The sequence below is a fragment of the Cajanus cajan genome, chromosome 9, assembly GCF_000230855.2.
Source record: "Cajanus cajan strain Asha chromosome 9, NIPB_CcT2T_4, whole genome shotgun sequence".
Classification (NCBI taxonomy): Eukaryota; Viridiplantae; Streptophyta; class Magnoliopsida; order Fabales; family Fabaceae; genus Cajanus; species Cajanus cajan.
The window spans coordinates 30,319,729-30,337,751 of NC_138525.1; the positions used below are offsets into that span (position 1 = coordinate 30,319,729).

General features: G+C 26.2%; 1 protein-coding gene and 1 pseudogene across 2 annotated transcripts; both read left to right on the forward strand.

Annotated features, from left to right (window-relative positions):
• Nucleotides 1-533: 533 nt before the first annotated feature.
• On the forward strand, nt 534-7,220 carry LOC109810211 (BTB/POZ domain and ankyrin repeat-containing protein COCH). The gene is made up of 2 exons (XM_083064293.1): nt 534-875; nt 7,167-7,220. The coding sequence occupies exons 1-2, from the start codon at nt 534-536 to the stop codon at nt 7,218-7,220; spliced, it is 396 nt and encodes a 131-aa protein (XP_082920419.1).
• Nucleotides 7,221-8,949: 1,729 nt separating this feature from the next.
• Nucleotides 8,950-17,649, forward strand: LOC109810269 (sulfite exporter TauE/SafE family protein 3-like; annotated as a pseudogene). The gene is made up of 12 exons (XR_014429738.1): nt 8,950-9,276; nt 9,518-9,677; nt 13,991-14,191; nt 14,272-14,336; nt 14,834-14,864; nt 15,239-15,321; nt 15,407-15,493; nt 15,602-15,652; nt 16,069-16,278; nt 16,871-16,964; nt 17,075-17,214; nt 17,357-17,649. The product of XR_014429738.1 is annotated as a sulfite exporter TauE/SafE family protein 3-like (transcript).
• Nucleotides 17,650-18,023: the final 374 nt, after the last annotated feature.

The window sequence follows — 18,023 nt, forward strand, 5'->3', positions numbered from 1 at the left end:
AAACACACCCTCTTTTTAAAAAAATATATATAAAATGTCTAAATTACCCTTAAAAAAAATAAAATTCCTAAATTTACACCTCCCTTCCCTGCGCTCCATTCCCGCACCCCACACCCCACACCCCCTTCCCCGCACCCCCACAGCCCGAGCCGCCCAGAATAGCCACCCAAATTGCAATCTTTGTTTCTCTCTCTTCCCAGGCCTCTCTCTCTCTATCTCTCACACCAAAAATATCTATGAAAAATACATTTGCAATCCCAAACCATAGAGCATCGAGCGAGCGAGCGAATCCCATAAAAACAAGCACAGTAGCATCATCATCAATAAAGGGATGAACATGAACCAACCTCTTCCTTAGTGTTCTTGTTCTTGTTCTTCTCACTATTCCATCTCTCTCACTTTTCCCTTAAACACCCCCAAGCAATAAGTTAAAAGATAGAACCCTAGAGCGTTGAGACGACAGCACAGTAAATTTATCAGGAACAGGTAAGAAACAGTAACAGTAGAAGCATAGCAGTAGCAGTAGCATCACCATGTCCCTTGAAGAGTCGCTAAGATCTCTGCCGCTGGATTACCTGAACCTCCTCATCAACGGCCAGGCCTTCAGCGACGTCACTTTCAGCGTGGAGGGACGTCTGGTTCACGCGCACCGCTGCATACTGGCCGCGCGGAGCCTCTTCTTCAGGAAATTCTTCTGTGGGTCGGACCCACCCTCTGGCCTGGACCCCACCAGCCCAAGGATCAACTCGCGCTCCGGAGTCATACCCGTCAACTCCGTCGGCTCCGAGGTCTTCCTCCTCATGCTCCAGTTTCTCTACGGTGGCCTGGGGTGCGGGAGAACGGGGGGTGTGGGGTGCGGGAAGGAGGTGCGGAAGGTATGTAAATTTAGGAATTTTTATTTTTTTTAAGGGTAATTTAGATATTTTATATATTTTTTTTTAGAAAGAGGGTGTGTTTATATGAGAGTGGAGGTGTGTTTATCATCTGCCTTAATTTTTTCAGCCTAACCCGGCTCGAACCTGTGGTGGGTTGAGTTGGCTCACTAGGCTGAGCCCATTTTGACAGCTCTATATTTTATCATTGTCAAATCACAATTTAAACTTACATCTTTCATCACATCATCATGAAACATCCTCACTATAACGTTATTATCATAACATTATCATCATTAATTCATTATACATCATATTATTTATCATCATTATTATCATACACTTGACTTCACACACTTATAGTCTCTTCTTAGGTCATTCATTCTTTACTTGATTGGCTACAATTAATTATTTCTTATTCTCTTCTTTTAATTCTAATATTAGTTGTTTGAATTGATAATAATGTAACTAATCAATAAATTTAATTTAAAATTTAATTTGTATCATTATTTTTTTTAAGTTAATAACATTATATTTTTAATAAAATATCAAATCATTTATATCTATTATGTAATATTTATTTTTTTATTATAAATAAATAAATTCAATTTTATTGAATTAATTGACTTAATCTATAAATCCAATCCGTGATCAAATTGAATTGAATTACATTTAAAAATAATGCAGAAATTTCACTCAAGATGAATTATAAATTCGACTCGCTTTCACCCATATATAGTATCACCTAAAGAGATGCTGAAGAACAAGACTTTCATTGTTTTTTCTCTACGTTGTGCACATGATTTTCCACGTCAATACTGAATTTATCAGTTATAATTTTTGTATTACAGACTTGAATTCATGGTAGGATCACGTATTAGATGTGTGTTCAAACACACTTTTAACAAAGATCATAGACAATTAATTATATAACTTGTATTAAAATTACCATGTTGTTACAACGAAGAAATATTATTGAGAGAGGCATTTGGCCCCTCAGCACAATTCAATCCGACTCAAATACTTATAAAATAGTTAACATAGTTGTATAATTAACAGATAAATATTTATGTTTGTCTAGTACAATCTTTACTAATATAAGTGTTAGATTATATATTATTAGACATATTTACTTCTCGTATAGAAAAGTGTCATTTTTTTATGATTTTTTTTATAAAAATATTTATATAATTTTTTTAAAAAAATTAATAATAATCTTATAAAAAAAATTTACTAATTTATTTGTGAATAATAATTTACAGAAATTTCTTACAACTTTTTTATGAAAAATAATCTACAAGAAATTTTTGTAAATTTTGCTACAATTTTAATGATCATAAAAATTTTGTTCCGTGATAAAAATTTACAGAAAATATTATAAAAATTTTATTTTTTTTCTTGTAGATTTTCTAATAAAAATAAATTCATAAGTGATGTTTACTAAATGATAGAAAAAATTCACAGTATCTTTTTCTATAGATTTTCCTGCCAATTTCAATCCACAAGAAAAATTAAAAAATGTTTAAATTCATAAGTTTAATAATTAAAATATTTTTAATTAAAAAATATTATTTTACTAAATTATTATTAATATATAATTAATTTTTTATTTTTATTTTAATTAAATTAAATATATAATTTTATAAATAAGATAAATTAATGATAATGAGTTTTAATTTAATGATAATTTATAAAACTTTAAAAGTAAAAGTATTTACTTAATAAAATATTATTTTACTAAATTATTTATAAATATTTCATAAAAATTAATTTTAATTTCAAATATTAATAAATTAAATATTTATTTTATTTAAATGTATAAATTAATGATGATGAGTTTTAATTTAATGATAGTTTTTAAAATAAAATTATTTAATATAAAACTAAGTTGTTTAGAATATTAAATATTTTAAGAGTTAAAATAATTTATAATAATATAATTTTGTAGTTCAATATAATGAATGAATTCTCTTTCTAAAGACATGATCTAATTAATATTTGAAGAAAATCACAGGTCTCACATTGATTAAAAATAAAATAATTAAAGAGTATATAAGTTAGGACAACACTTACTTTACAATTTAATTTTGTGTCGTTGAGTGTTATACCTATAATCTACAATCTAAGAGTTTAAAAGGTTTATCACATGTCGGAGGTGTGAAAACAAATTTCTTAAAGTTTTGGATGAATTCATTATGAATATTTGAAAGTTAAAAAATTATTAATAGAATTTGCATAAAAATTACCTCCGAATTTTAAATATGCAATAAACTTTCTACAGTAATTTCTTTGATCCTTTTCATAAGAAATTTTCTTACAGAATTTCTTGTGAAAAACACCGTAGAAAACTTTTCTGTAAATTTTTTCTGCAAGAAATTCCGGAGAAAAATTATTTATGAATTTTAAAATTTGCAAAAATATATTACTTACAAAGGTATTATCTAGAGATAAAATTTTTAAAAAAAAATTAGTAGGAAAATTTACATTAAATTCCATCAGATTCAATAGTCCTCCTCAAGCGCATCAAATTGTAATAATAATAAAAATTGGTCATATTTAAAATCGTTAAGTCTACTATAAAAAAATTGGGTATAAAAATATAATTATAATATAATTCTATTTCTGTTATTTTAATTTAAAATCTAGAATTTATAAATACCATTATTTATGATCTCATATTAAAATTTTGTTAGTATATCATAATTAAACATTTTGATTATTAAAAATATATTTGTCATTATTAAATAACAATTAAAATTTTTAAGAATCTTTTTCTTTGTTTTTAAATTTCTTATAATATATAATAATTTAAATTAAAATATTTTATGATAATAACTCTCCAATAAAAGTGTTTACATTAAAATAGATTAAACTAATGCTTCTTATTTTTCAAAAAATAAAAATAAAAATAAGAGTCTAATTTTTAAAAATAAAATAACAATGTAATTTGCATTTTTTCTGCGGAAGGTAAGTAGTATAATTTATTCAAATAAAAAGAAGGCTTAAATATGTTTTTAGTCCCTCAAATTTAAGACAAATTTGTTTTTGATCCCTCAAATTTAAAACTATTATTTTTAGTCCCTGTAATTTTCAAAAATCTTTAGTTCCTTAGGTCACCAATAACATATTTGAAAGTGACTAATTAAGACAGTTATGCAATATCAACCAGATTAAATGTGATATTTTCACTAATAAAGACACCAATAGGTAGATTTTATGTAATAATGTTTGATAAATTTATTAACAAAATTTAAATATAAGAACTAAAATAAGATCTTTTGAAATTACAGGGACTAAAAATAATAATTTTAAATTTGAAGGACCAAAAATAGATTTACCTTAAATTTGAGAGATTAAAAACATATTTAAGCCTAAAAAAATTATGAATGACAAATGTTATTTTAAGCTGAACATATTTTTAATTTTTTAAATGAAAATTGATAATTCTTATAGTATGTAAGAAAAAAAATGAAAATGATTTATAATACTTATTTTTGTAATTCTATAAGCTTGTCATAGTATTTTTTATGTCAAGACTTGAAGTATTCTTTTCAAGGATACAAAAAGAGAAAATTCCCAATATGGTGATTGGTGAGGTTATCTTTTCTACTTGAGGAAGGAACATGTGAAGTAAGTGGACTAACTCTCTTAATAGAAATGGTTTTCATATAAAATTCTTGAACTTGAATCCTTACACGAAATGAACCGTATACTCAACCACTACTTGTTTATAAACTTATCATATAAAATTATTATTTAAATTCTGGAACAATTTTTAAACAAAATCTAATTAGATTTAATATCCTCATTTTCAATTTTCAATTTTAGTTTGATGGTGAACTCTGAACGTGAAACACGAACCTTGAAGAAAATATTAAATTTAATAGTGAGGTGTAGCAGTCATACGTGTAGAAACAAATATGGATCTTCTTGGATGCAACTTTTGTGACTTTTGAATTTTAAATGATGTTTGAATAAATTTTTCTATAAATATTTTAGAAGAAGAGAATAGAAAGAGAAGATAAGTTTTGTAGAAGCTTTTACAAAATCATATTTTTAATTTTTGTATAAATTAGTTTTAATTTATATATGAAGAAGTTTTTTTATTTTTTTTTTATTTTATTTTTCTCTTCTAAAAGTGTTTTTGCAAAAACTTATCCAGTCCATGATTTAGTACAATTTCAAGTTTCCACACACAGATTAAAAATAATAATGTATAATTATATTATTTTTAATATAATTTTATTAAAATATTCTTACATATCAATAAATAGATTATTTTAAATTATGATGGTTGAATAATTTATTCCCTCATAAATTAGGAAAAAATTAATTAATATTTTTTCAGATATCATGGTATTAAAAATTTAGTCTCTTTCAAGACCTTGATTGCATTAAGATTGTCCTTTCTATGTTATTTTTTTTAATTAAATCCAAGATTCAAACTCAAATCTTAAGATTTAAAAGTCAACCAGAACACCCGCCAAATCAATGAATATTAGTAATAATTAATATTATATTAAAAAATAAAAACATAATGATTATAGATCGTCATAACAATTAGAGCTGTCTATAATTTGAACCCGGCTCACTAACAACCCGGCTCACCCGGGTTGAACTCGTGGTAAGCCGGGCTGGCCCACCAACTCGTGATTATTTTTTTTTTTGTTGAAAAAATATAATAATTACTGGGTCATGGTGCAGTCTAACATGAGACAATAATAATTTAATGTTGGATTGTGATTTGTAATTTTTATGATTTTGGATTTTATTTGAAGTTTAAGATGATTTTGGATTATATTTGAAGTTTAAGATGATTTTGGATTATATTTATCTATTTGAGATTATTTAGATTTGATTTGATTGTATTTAAAATTATCATTTAATGTTTGGGATGAATGATTCATTTTATGGATGTCTTAATTAAGAATCTCAGATTTTTAAAATAAGTTTAAATTTTTAGGCTTTAGTTGTATATTAAGAAAAATAAATAATTTTTTTTTAAAGGTGAGTCAACCCGTTTAACCCACCAACCCGTGGTGAACCGGGCCAGGCTCGATTTTTTTGAACTCACTGATAAATGAGTCAGGTTGGGTTAACCCACCAAATGGCCAACCCGTGGTGGGCTGGGCCGGGCCGGGCCGAGTAGCCCATATTGATAGCTCTAATAACAGTAAATAATTATAATAATATAATTATCGATATTATTTAATTAAATATTATAAAATATTTTATAACACTATTAATTACTTACAAGATAAATTAACTATTATGAATCATTTTAATAACTTATGTTCATTTATTATTATCTGCATGTCAATAAAGCTATCCATATTTATTTATTTAGGATTTATTTGGGTAAACTTATGCAAAAATTATGAGAGATAAATGAAAAGAAAAAAATAAATTAAGTTTTTCCTAAGCTGAAATTAGTTTATGCATAAATTAATTTGTAGAAGTTTTTCTTATTATCTTCTCCAAAATCTTATCTTTTAACTCATGCAACTATAATAAATGTTATATACAGTGATATATAAAAAGTGTTATTATAGATATATAATATATATATATATTTATTTATTTATTTATTTGACATATAGTTACACTCAACAATATATATTATGTGTCACTATATATAATCTATAATTACACTTTTAACAACATACTAACATATATTATATTTATAATATAAGTAAAAGTAATTTTTAATAATAAACATTGTGTCATTACAGAGTGTGTGTCATTATTATATGACACTTTTATTTAAATGTGAATAAACTACATTTAACTTATAGCAAAACTTAATTAATTTTTTTTCTTATTTTTACCTTTTAAAAATGCTTTTGAAAAAACTTACCTAAACAAACATTTAGTTTTATAATAATATCATGTCATTGTTAACCACTTGTAAAATAAAATAAATCAACATTATATATACTATATATTGACATATCTATAATTGTAGATAACTAAGTTTATTTATTTTTAACTATTTATAAAACAATGGCGTAAAGAAAAACCATTTGTAAAACAAAATTAACAATATTTATAAACATAATTATTCGTATTCTTTAGATGGATATCATGTGGACAAATTTCTTATGTTTGTTAATCTTTTTCCGCTATAATTTATGTTTATAGCGTATTATATATTTCATTTTTTTTCCTTATCTTTCTTAATTTCTCATCATAGTTTTTTTAAAAGACAAAATATAATTCTTATTAAACATGTGGCATGACTACAAAATATAATTTCTAATCACATGATTCATTATATCAATATTGTTTTTACAGGTTTTTGAAGATAATTTTACCGCACCATTACTATCCGAGACCAATCACCTTTAAATTTAAAACCACCCGTATAACTTCTATTATATTTATTTTATTTTATATTTAAATTAATATATTAAATTCTTTCCTCTTAATTATTATATTAATATTTACCTCTTTTTTTTATTTTTTTTATGTCTATTTATTTTTTTCTTTCTATTTAGAATTTCTTTGGATACAAATTTAAAAACGCTTTTGGGAGAAGACTTATTTTTTTAATAAAGAAGTTCTTAAAAGCACTTCTAACTTGTATCTAAACCGACTCTAAATAAAATAAAATAAGATGTTTATTTAACCATTGTATCTAAACTCTAAATAAAATAAAATAAGATGTTTGTTTAACCATTATATCTAAACGAACTCTAAATAAAACAAAATAAAACATTTGTTTAACCATTACACAAAACTTAAGTATAGTTTCTGGTTGATATTATTTTTTAATTAGAATTGGAGATTTTTCTCAATAATATACACTTGCATTTAATGTATATCTCATCAATATATACATTTATGTATATTACCAAGATAAATCTTCAACTCTAATTAGAAAACAACACCAACCACACATATATAAACAATTGTATCTAAGTTTTATCTCAGTATAATGCACTTGCATTTAATGTAGGTCTCATTAATGAGGAGGATGAATTTGTCTACTCTAGGAGTAAGTCTACCTAGACTTATTCCATTCAATAACTCATTCTACATCAAATTTTAATGATCCAATTTTTGAATTTAAAATTCTTAATACATAGATCAAGTCTGCAAATTTTTAAAAAATTTGAAAACTATTTGATAATTCATTTCATATATTTAAATTCAACTCTGATTAGAAAACAACACCAACCACACATAAACAAATGTATCTAAGTTTTATCTCAATATAAGGTACTTGAATTTAATGTAGGTCTCATTAATGAGGAGGATGGATTTGTTTACTCTAGCAGTAAGTCTACCTAGACTTGTTTCATTTAATAACTATATTCTACATCAAATTTCAAATATCCAATTATTGAATTTAAAACTCTTAATGCATAGATCAAGTCTGAAAATTTAAAAAAAAAATTTAAAAAAATTTGAAAGTCATTTGATAGTTCATTTCATATATTCAAATGGAAGAATAATCATAAAATTATTTTATATGTTGATTTGAATTAATGAAATGAAGTATCAAATAATTTTTAAATTTTTTTAAAATTTGTAGACTTAAACTATGTATTAAGAATATTAAATTTAACAGTTAAATTACTAAAATTCGATGTAGAATATAAATTATTAAATGAAGTAAATCTTGATAGACTTAACTCTAAATCAAACGGATCCCTCCTCGTTAATAAGAACTACATTAAATATAATTGCATATTATTAAAATAAAACTTTAATATATATTTAGGTATATTATGAAGATAAAAGTTTAACTTTAATTGAAGAATACCATCAACTACGCTTAAGGATGAGCGGTTAAATTTTGTGGTCAACATTTTCAATGTCACGGACTTCTCGCCAGTCGCCAGCACATTTATAGCCCTGGGATTAATCCAACGATTGACATTAAAATCAAAAGATTGCTGTCCCTCGGAGTAATCCGAAAGACACATTAGGTGTCAATTCAACAAATAACATCTTGCTATCAGAAATCAACTCGGAGGGCCCTTTCATTTAAAATCTATTATCCGCTTCCACACAAGCAACAATAAACTTTTAAATCATAAACCATGCCATGTGTCAATTTCTTCAACCTTTTGATTTTTTAAAATATGCATCCTTAGTTGTTAGTTGAATAATTTTCCTTTCTTAGCTGTCACATTTTTCAACCATTTATAATGTGCATGTTTTTGCATCGCACCCATCTTCTGGCGTTCCTTCCATTTTGGTCTGTAATTTTGGCGGGTCGACCATGACAAATGTGGTTGCTTTTCCCTTCATTTTTTTGCTTCTTTGTGTCTTCATTTCTTCTATAACAACCTCTAGAAGTGAAGTATCTATGACAAATGAAGCACAACCATTTTCTTACCATATCAAAGTTTTGGAATTCATATGGACTCACTTGGGTTATCAACATGTGTGGCCAGTAAGTTTCTTGCATCCATCACACTACATTGCCATTTCCTTCCATTACATGTCTCTCTTCATGAATCACTCTCCCACACATCGTAGATTGATTAATTAGCCAGGGAAGCTCTTTGAGTAACACTTGATATATATGTGTATGTTTGATATGTCACCCTTAAGATAAACATTTTCTATATTGGTTTAGGAATTGATTCAGTGTTTGACAAACTCCAACTTTGATTACTCAATTATATGAATAGGAAATGGATTTTGGCTGGAGAATCGTTGTTGGAACCTTGATTGGAATCTTCGGAGCGGTATTTGGAAGTGTAGGTGGAGTTGGTGGTGGTGGCATCTTTTTGCCAATGCTAATCCTCATTATTGGGTTTGATCCAAAATCAGCAATTGCTATTTCAAAGTGTAAGCATTTATTTGTTCAGAATTTATACTGATGTTGCCAATTATTCACTAAAAAAAAAGTTAATCTAGTCACCGAAATTAGTGGCTAATTTTTTTTCTGTCGCTAATAGCAATATAATTAGTGACCGAATCTGATTTAGTTGCAAATTTTATTTAGCGACCGAATTTTTTAGTGGCAAATAATTGATCGCTAAATCTGTGGCTAAAATAATAATTGTTGGTTAAAATAGTGACAAAATAGTTTCGGTCGCTAAAAAAATAAAAAAATATTATTATTTATAATAATTTTAGCGATCAAATTAAAATCGGTCGCTAAAAAAATAAAAATAATATTATTTATAATAATTTTAGCGACCAAATTTCAGTCGCTAAAAAAAATAAAAAAAATATTATTATTTATAATAATTTTAGCGGCTAAATTAAATTGATCGCTAAAATAATAAAAGTATTATTATTTATAATAATTTTAGAGACCAAATCGGTCGTTAAAAAATAAAAAAAATTATTATTTATAATAATTTTAGCGACCAAATTAAAATTGGTAGCTAAAAAAATAAAAATATTTTTATTTATAATAATTTTAGCAACCAAATTAAAATCGGTCGCTAAAAAAATAAAAAATATTATTATTTATAATAATTTTAGCGACCAAATTAAAATCGGTTGCTAAAAAAATAAAAAAAAAGTACTATTTATAATAATTTTAACGATCAAATTAAAATCGGTCGCTAAAAAAATAAAAATATTATTATTTATAATAATTTTAGCGACCAAGTTAAAATCGGTCGCTAAATGTAAATTGTTTAAAAAATTTAGAAATATATTTATTTTAAATGAAAGCAAATATAAAAATATATAATATTATTTTTATAATGATAAAAATATTAATGATAAGAAATAAAAATCATTACTCTCCCAATAAAATTAATTTGTTTTTTAAAATAATACAAATTTTATAATTTAAAATAGATAATTAATATATCGTGATGTATTAAAAAATGAGAAACATAATATTATAAAATAAAATAAAATAATAATCTTTTTAATTGAATCTTTTTTAAAAAAATTAGAGTAATTTAAATAATAATTTATCTAGAAAATTTATTTATTTTTCTCTTGAGAAATTTATTTCTCTTTTACCATGCATAATATTTTATTACATTATTAGATAATATGAAAATATATAATTTATTGTGCTTTCCAATTTTGTTAAGATAAATAAACTTCTTTTCATAAATCTTATTTTATTTTCATTATTATTTTCAAAATGACTTAAACATCTAGTTCAATTGATATAAACACGTTAGTTTTATTAAATTAAAAATAATTGACTTATATAAGGATTAACAAACATTTATCAAACAAATCTAAAATTAATAATATAGAATTAATGTTCCATTAGTTTAATAAATAAAAATTATAAAATAAATTATATATATAAATATATACACTAATAATACATGAGATCAATTACTTAAAATACGTTATACAATCTATCTTCGATTATGCTCGTATTACTTTGAGGTAGATATTGCTTCTTTGAGGAGACATGATTCTATTATTATATATGAATTTGATCCCACCATGGGAAACTGATTCAACAACAACCATATTTTGAAATATTTTTATTTTGCTTAATGATAAATTAATTTTTAATATAAAAATATTTATTTAAAATATATCTAATTATACATATATTTTAAAATTATATTAATTAAATATGTATATAATAGTTTATTTTAAAAATCAATTCATTTAGATATTATAAAATATTTTATTTTAAACATCAATTATATAATACCTTGCTACTTATAATTTATTTAAATACTTATAAATGAATATTACATTAACTCCATTGATTATTTTAATCCTTGTCTTTAATTTTATTATATAAAAATTATTTACCTAATATATTTTGAAAGATGAGAGTTCAAACGACACCGGTATAACTTTTACTAAATGTTACTCCGCTCAATAACTTTATATTAAATGTGAATTTTGAAAATCCAACCGTTAGATTGAAAGTTCATATATCTTAGATCACATATATCAAATTTTATATTAATCTAAGATGATTTGATACTTCATTCTCATAAAACAAAATTGACGTAATATATATTTCAAAATATACTAAAATATGAACACTTTGATTACCTTCAAGTTGTTGTTCAATTTTAACAAAATTTAACATATATGATCTAAGAGGTATGAACTTTCAATCTAACGGTTGGATTTTCAAAATTCGCATTTAATATAAAGTTATTGAACGGTGTAACACTTAGTAAAAGTTACACTGGTGTCGTTTGAACCCTCCTCATTTTGAAATTATTTTCATGAATCTTATTTTATTTCAATTGTTATTTTAAAAGTTAGGCTTAACCATTCAATTCAATTGATATAATCGTGCTAGTTTCATTGTTTAAAAGCAATTGACTTATACAAAAATTAGTAAGAATTTGTGAAACAATTATAAAATGAATTTTTTTTAATAATTTAAAAAATTATTATCTTTTGATTTTAATTTACTCAAAGATGTTCATAATATTTAACTTATGATATATACACCTCCTTTTTATTACAATTACACCTCCTTTGTTTAAAAAGGCTAAAATTGCTGACAGTAGAGCTCGAATTCACACACATACTTACCTGGAGAAAATCTTAAGTCTTCCCCCTTAACTAATTGGCAAACTACCCGTTTGTTCTTTTTGATCAGTTTTTAATACATCACAATACGTTTCCTTGCTTTTTTCTCTATCAAATATAATACGTGATTGTTTTAACATATTTTATAACTAATATCTGGTTTTAAACTTGATATGAAAATATTATGATATAACTTGATAAGATTTTAAATTAGTATTTTATTAATGGTTGATAATTAGAAAATAAAACAAGGATAAATACATTTTTTAAATTTTATATCTTAGATTTAAGATGAATAAATATATTAAGTTAATTAATAATTTATTTAAAATATTAAAATTTAATTTATACAAATAATATTTTAAAAGAGAAGTGTTATAATAACATAGGTGTAACTTTTACTAAGTATTACATCGCTCAATAACTTTATATTAAATGTGAATTTTATAAATTCAACCGTTAGATTGAAAGTTTTTTACTCTTAGATCATATATACAAAATTTTATATGAATTCAAGATGATTTGATACTTCATTCTTGTAAAATAAAATTAACGTAATATATACATTTCAAAATATATTAAAATATGAGTACTTTGATTACCTTCAAGTTGTTGTTGTTGTTCAATTTTAACAAAAATTGATATAAACATATAAAGTGATATGAACTTTCAATCTAACGGTTTGGATTTACAAAATTCACATTTAATATAAAGTTATTGAACAATGTAATACTTAGTAAAAGTTATACCAGTGTTATTATAACCCTTCTCATTTTAAAATATAAAAATTATTATTTAAACTTTTAAATTTATAATAGATAATTTAAATTGTATCATAATATTAATTTTAAATAGAAATAAGTAGATTGTTAATTATAAAAATAAGTATATATATAAATAAATATTAATTAAATATAATATAATTATTATTATTAGTAATATAATTATTATATATTATAATGGCCTGGATACATCAAAATGAGAAAGATCCAAAGATAGTATAAGTTGAGATTGTATAGTTGAGGATGACTTAAATGAATTAATTTGTGCTACCTACACTAACAACATGCATCTACTTTTTGCTAGCTTATCTCATCAGAACTCCATAGTTAAGCGTGCTTGACTTGGAGTAATATAGGGATGAGTGACCTTCTAGGAAGTTTTCCAAAAATTGTGTAATTAAGGACAAAACATGCTGAAAAGTGAAGTATTGTGAAATAAAATCCTTGAGAAGCCAAATATGAGTGTTTCATAGCGACCGAATTTACCATGTCTATAAAATTTAATAAAATAAAAAATAAATCTTTAGCGACCGATTTATTCGATCACTAATTTAGTCCCCATACACATCAGCGACCAAAATCATTGCAACCATTTTGCGACCGAAATTTTCGGTCCCTAAACCAAAATTTTTGGTCGCTAAATAGCGACAAAAATTTTTTCGGTCGCTATATAGCTTTGTGACTAGAGTTTTTGCGACTACTTAAATTTGGTCGCTAAGGTAAATAACGACCGATTTTAGCAATTTAGCGACCGATTTTGGTGGTCGTTGAATGCAATTTTTTTTTGTAGTGATTGGATTTCTTTGGGAAGAAACTACTTGTTTATAAACTAGTATATTACCGAAATGGTTTCAAGTGTTTTGCCATTTTCTTTGGTTATTTCAGGTATGGTCACAGGTGCAGCTATCTCAACTGTATTCTTCTGCTTGAAGCAAAAACATCCAACACTTGATCAACCTGTTATTGACTATGATTTGATGCTACTTATCCAACCTATGCTCATGCTTGGAATCAGCATAGGAGTTATTTTAAGTGTAATATTTGCTGATTGGATGGTCACTGTTCTTCTAATTATTCTCTGTATAGGTAATGATACAAGCTTTGTACTTCACTTAAAATTAGACTTAATAATATGATTGACTAATTTGTTATATTTTGCCTTATAGTGACATCAATCAGGGCATTCTTCAAGGGTGCTGATACATGGAAAAAGGAAACCAAAGTAAAAGGGGTAAATGCTACTAATTTTACATTGTTTAGGTGACCTTTCAGTTACATTTGACATGAGAAAGAGCAACAACCTAGAGGTTTAGTTGTTGCATGGACTTCCCCAATCATGCTTAGTGAAATTAGGAAAATAGTTACCAGGTTTATCTTCAAAAATGTCTAGGGAATATAATATAAAAAGTGAAGAACTATGTATCTTCTATCCATATCCTGAGTAAATAATGTTTTAAACTACTGTACTTATTGGTGTTTTAAAAGATTTTGGTTCATTAGCCTATTATAAGATAACTCTGTTAAATATTTAAAAGACTTATTACAAAATAGGCATTTAAATAAATTTTCAGGTTAGATCGTATTAAAAAGTCTATGTCAAGTTACCAGTCACATGAGCTTTACCTTAAGTGAAAGGATGTCTAATCTAACCCATTTTCACCTTTTAGCTTACAATGTTTGTGCAAGCACAATTACAATTCTAATCCCACCTTTGTTTCCAATACTCAGGAGACTATCAAGCTTTCAGAGTCTACAGCTGGTGAGTTTATGTATTAGTTCTTCTCATATAAAGACTTCACATGGCCACAAGACAAAGGGGTTGTTCGAATAAAGTTTCTCCAAAACACTTCTAGGTGGAATAAATATGAAAGGAAAATGAAATAAATTTCTTAAGTTAAAACTAGTTTATACATAAGTTTATTTGTAATTTTTTTGGAGAAGTTACATGAGAGAGCTTCTACAAATTAGCTTATGCACAAACTAATTTTAGATTGTGGAGAGCCATATTTAATTTTTCCATCTTATTTTTTCCTCCTATAAGTGCTTTCGGATGAATTTATATCCAAACAAGCCCAAAAGCTTAATATAAGTATGTAATTTAACCATGTATATGCAATTGACCTTCTCTTCCAGCTACTTGCAGTGAGGAAGAGGGATACAAGTATCTTCCTAGTTCTCCAGATGAAGGGCCTGAAATGGAAACTAGAAAACCTGAGGTTGGCATACACTGGTATTGTCTTGTTCTTTACATGATCTAAATAAGTTATTACATGCCATAAAGGAATCCAACTATGAATGCAGGTGAGCATCGTTGGCAACATTTATTGGAAGGAGTTTGTACTTATTTTCTGTGTCTGGCTCGCATATGTTGTGTTGCAGATTTCCATAGTAATTTTCTTTCTCTTCTGGTAGAATTGGGAGAACTTGCATTCCATTCCTCCCTTTTTCTGTTATAACTATTTCAACTAACGATTTAAAGGGATTCACTTTTGACAGAATTATACAGTTCCATGTTCAGTCACATATTGGATACTTATTTTATCACAGGTAAACAACCAATTACTATCCTTTCTTTTTCTACAGTGGAAGTGCATAAGATCAGTGGAATTGAACCTATTACTTATTCAGGATCTGTTTAAATATACTTCATCATAAGTACTTATTGGAGAAGAAAATAAGTAGAAAAAAATGATATAAACTTCTTTATAAACTAAAATTAGTTTATACATAAGTTAAAAAAAATATTTTACAAAAACTAATATGAAAGAACTTCAACAAATTAATTTATGCATAAGCTAAATTTAGTTTTGGAGAAGTTTATTTCATTTTTCCTCACTATTTTTTTCACTAATAGGTGTTTTTGGAGAAACTTATCCAACCAGATTCTAAATAGGACTTGGATCTCAAAAGTGGCAAATTGGCAATCACTTAAAATACGGGGGCATCATTTTTCTGTTTTGTAGATACCAATTTCGGTAGGATTTTATTTGTACCAAGCAAGAGCTCTATATCAGGGGGGATCTGCAGGAGTCCAACACACACATTGGCCATTGCACCATCTATTTCTAGCTAGCATTAGTTCTCTACTAGCCGGAATTGTTGGTGGACTTCTTGGTACAGGTTCTGGATTTGTCATGGGTCCTTTATTTCTTGAAGTGGGTCTTGCTCCACAAGTGAGTTCTTGTAGCACTCTCACTTTCACTCTATTCTGAAATGAAAAATGCTAGCAACACTCTTTCACTACAAGAAAATTACCGTATAGTGACACACACCCTATAGTGACACAATACGTGTCACTAAAAACTACTTTTATCCATACAATAAATATAATATATGTTGGTATATTATTAAAAAGTGTAGGTATAGACTATAGTGACACACAAAATATGTTGTTAAATCTCATTCAAAATCAACATTAAAATTGTATGTAGAGCTATATGTCAAATAAGTATATATCTACATATATTATATCTATAGTGATATTTTTTGTATGCCACTATATGAAACATTCTTTTGTAGTGTTTGTAACACTCTTTTAATTATTCTTTTAATTATTCGCTGAATTTTTTGGACAAGATAAATTGTGACTTTCACAAAGCATTTAATGAGTTTTTCACCTGATTTAGTGTGTGATTTTTAACTAATAGTAGAAAGAATATCAGTAAGAGAAAGAGTATTAGAGAAAGTGTCGCTAGCATTTCTCATTCTATCATTATATAAATTGAAAAAAATATAGTTATCTTGTTATCTCTCATGATTGTGAAGGTAGCAAGTGCCACAGCCACTTTTGGAATGATGTACTCATCATCTTTATCTGTTATACAGTATTACCTCTTGAATCGCTTTCCCGTTCCTTATGGTAAAATTAAACCTCACATTTACCTTTCATTCTTTCTAAATGGTCACCAAGTGAAGCATATACAATTCAAGTAATTTATATGCATATGTTTCATCCTGTTTGTTTTGCAGCTCTCTTCCTTACCCTTGTGGCTGCCATTGCAGCATTCCTAGGACAGCATCTCATTGACAAGCTTGTTAATATCTTCCAAAGGGCATCTTAATTATTTTCGTCTTGGCCTTCACAATATTTGTTAGTGCAATTGCATTGGGTGAGTTGATACTTTGTAGAGAGATAAATATGGCCTATTAGATTTTACATTTTAGACTATGTTCTTCTTTCCTTGCTTGGCCTTGTGAGAATATGTAGCTTTCTTACATAGCTTTCACTTCTATGCATCGATATCTCTATAGGTGGAGTTGGACTATCAAACATGATCTTGAAGATTCAAAGGAATGAATACATGGGATTTGAAAATTTTTGCACATAATTATATGTATGATGGGTAGTAGCTTTCCGGTATATATCTATTTGTGCCATTGTTGTTTGGAATCACCACACCCGAGAGGAGACGAAGTTTTGTTTCAATTTCAAGGGACATAAGGAAGATTATACTAATAGAAAGTTTTATATCTTACATGTCCAGAGGAGATGTATCATACCATTATGAACAAAGTATTAAATGGAAATGACATTTTTTGCTTTTTGTTTGATTCCTTTTACATAAGTTCTAGCATTTATAAGATGAGTAACGATTAACATACTACTTTGATTTGTCCACCCAACGTCCATCTGAGTGTGGTTAATCTCGTGGATTCACTACAAGGAAATTGCCATATAATGACACACATCCTATAGTGACACAATATGTGTTACTAAAAACTACTTTTACCTACACAATAAATATAATATATGTTGGTATATTGTTAAAATAAGTGTGGGTATAAACTATAGTGACACACAAAATATGTTGTTAAATCTCATTCAAAATCAACACTAAAATTGTGTATAACTATATATCAAATAGATATATACCTACATATATTATACTTATAGTGACACTTTTTGTATGTCACTATA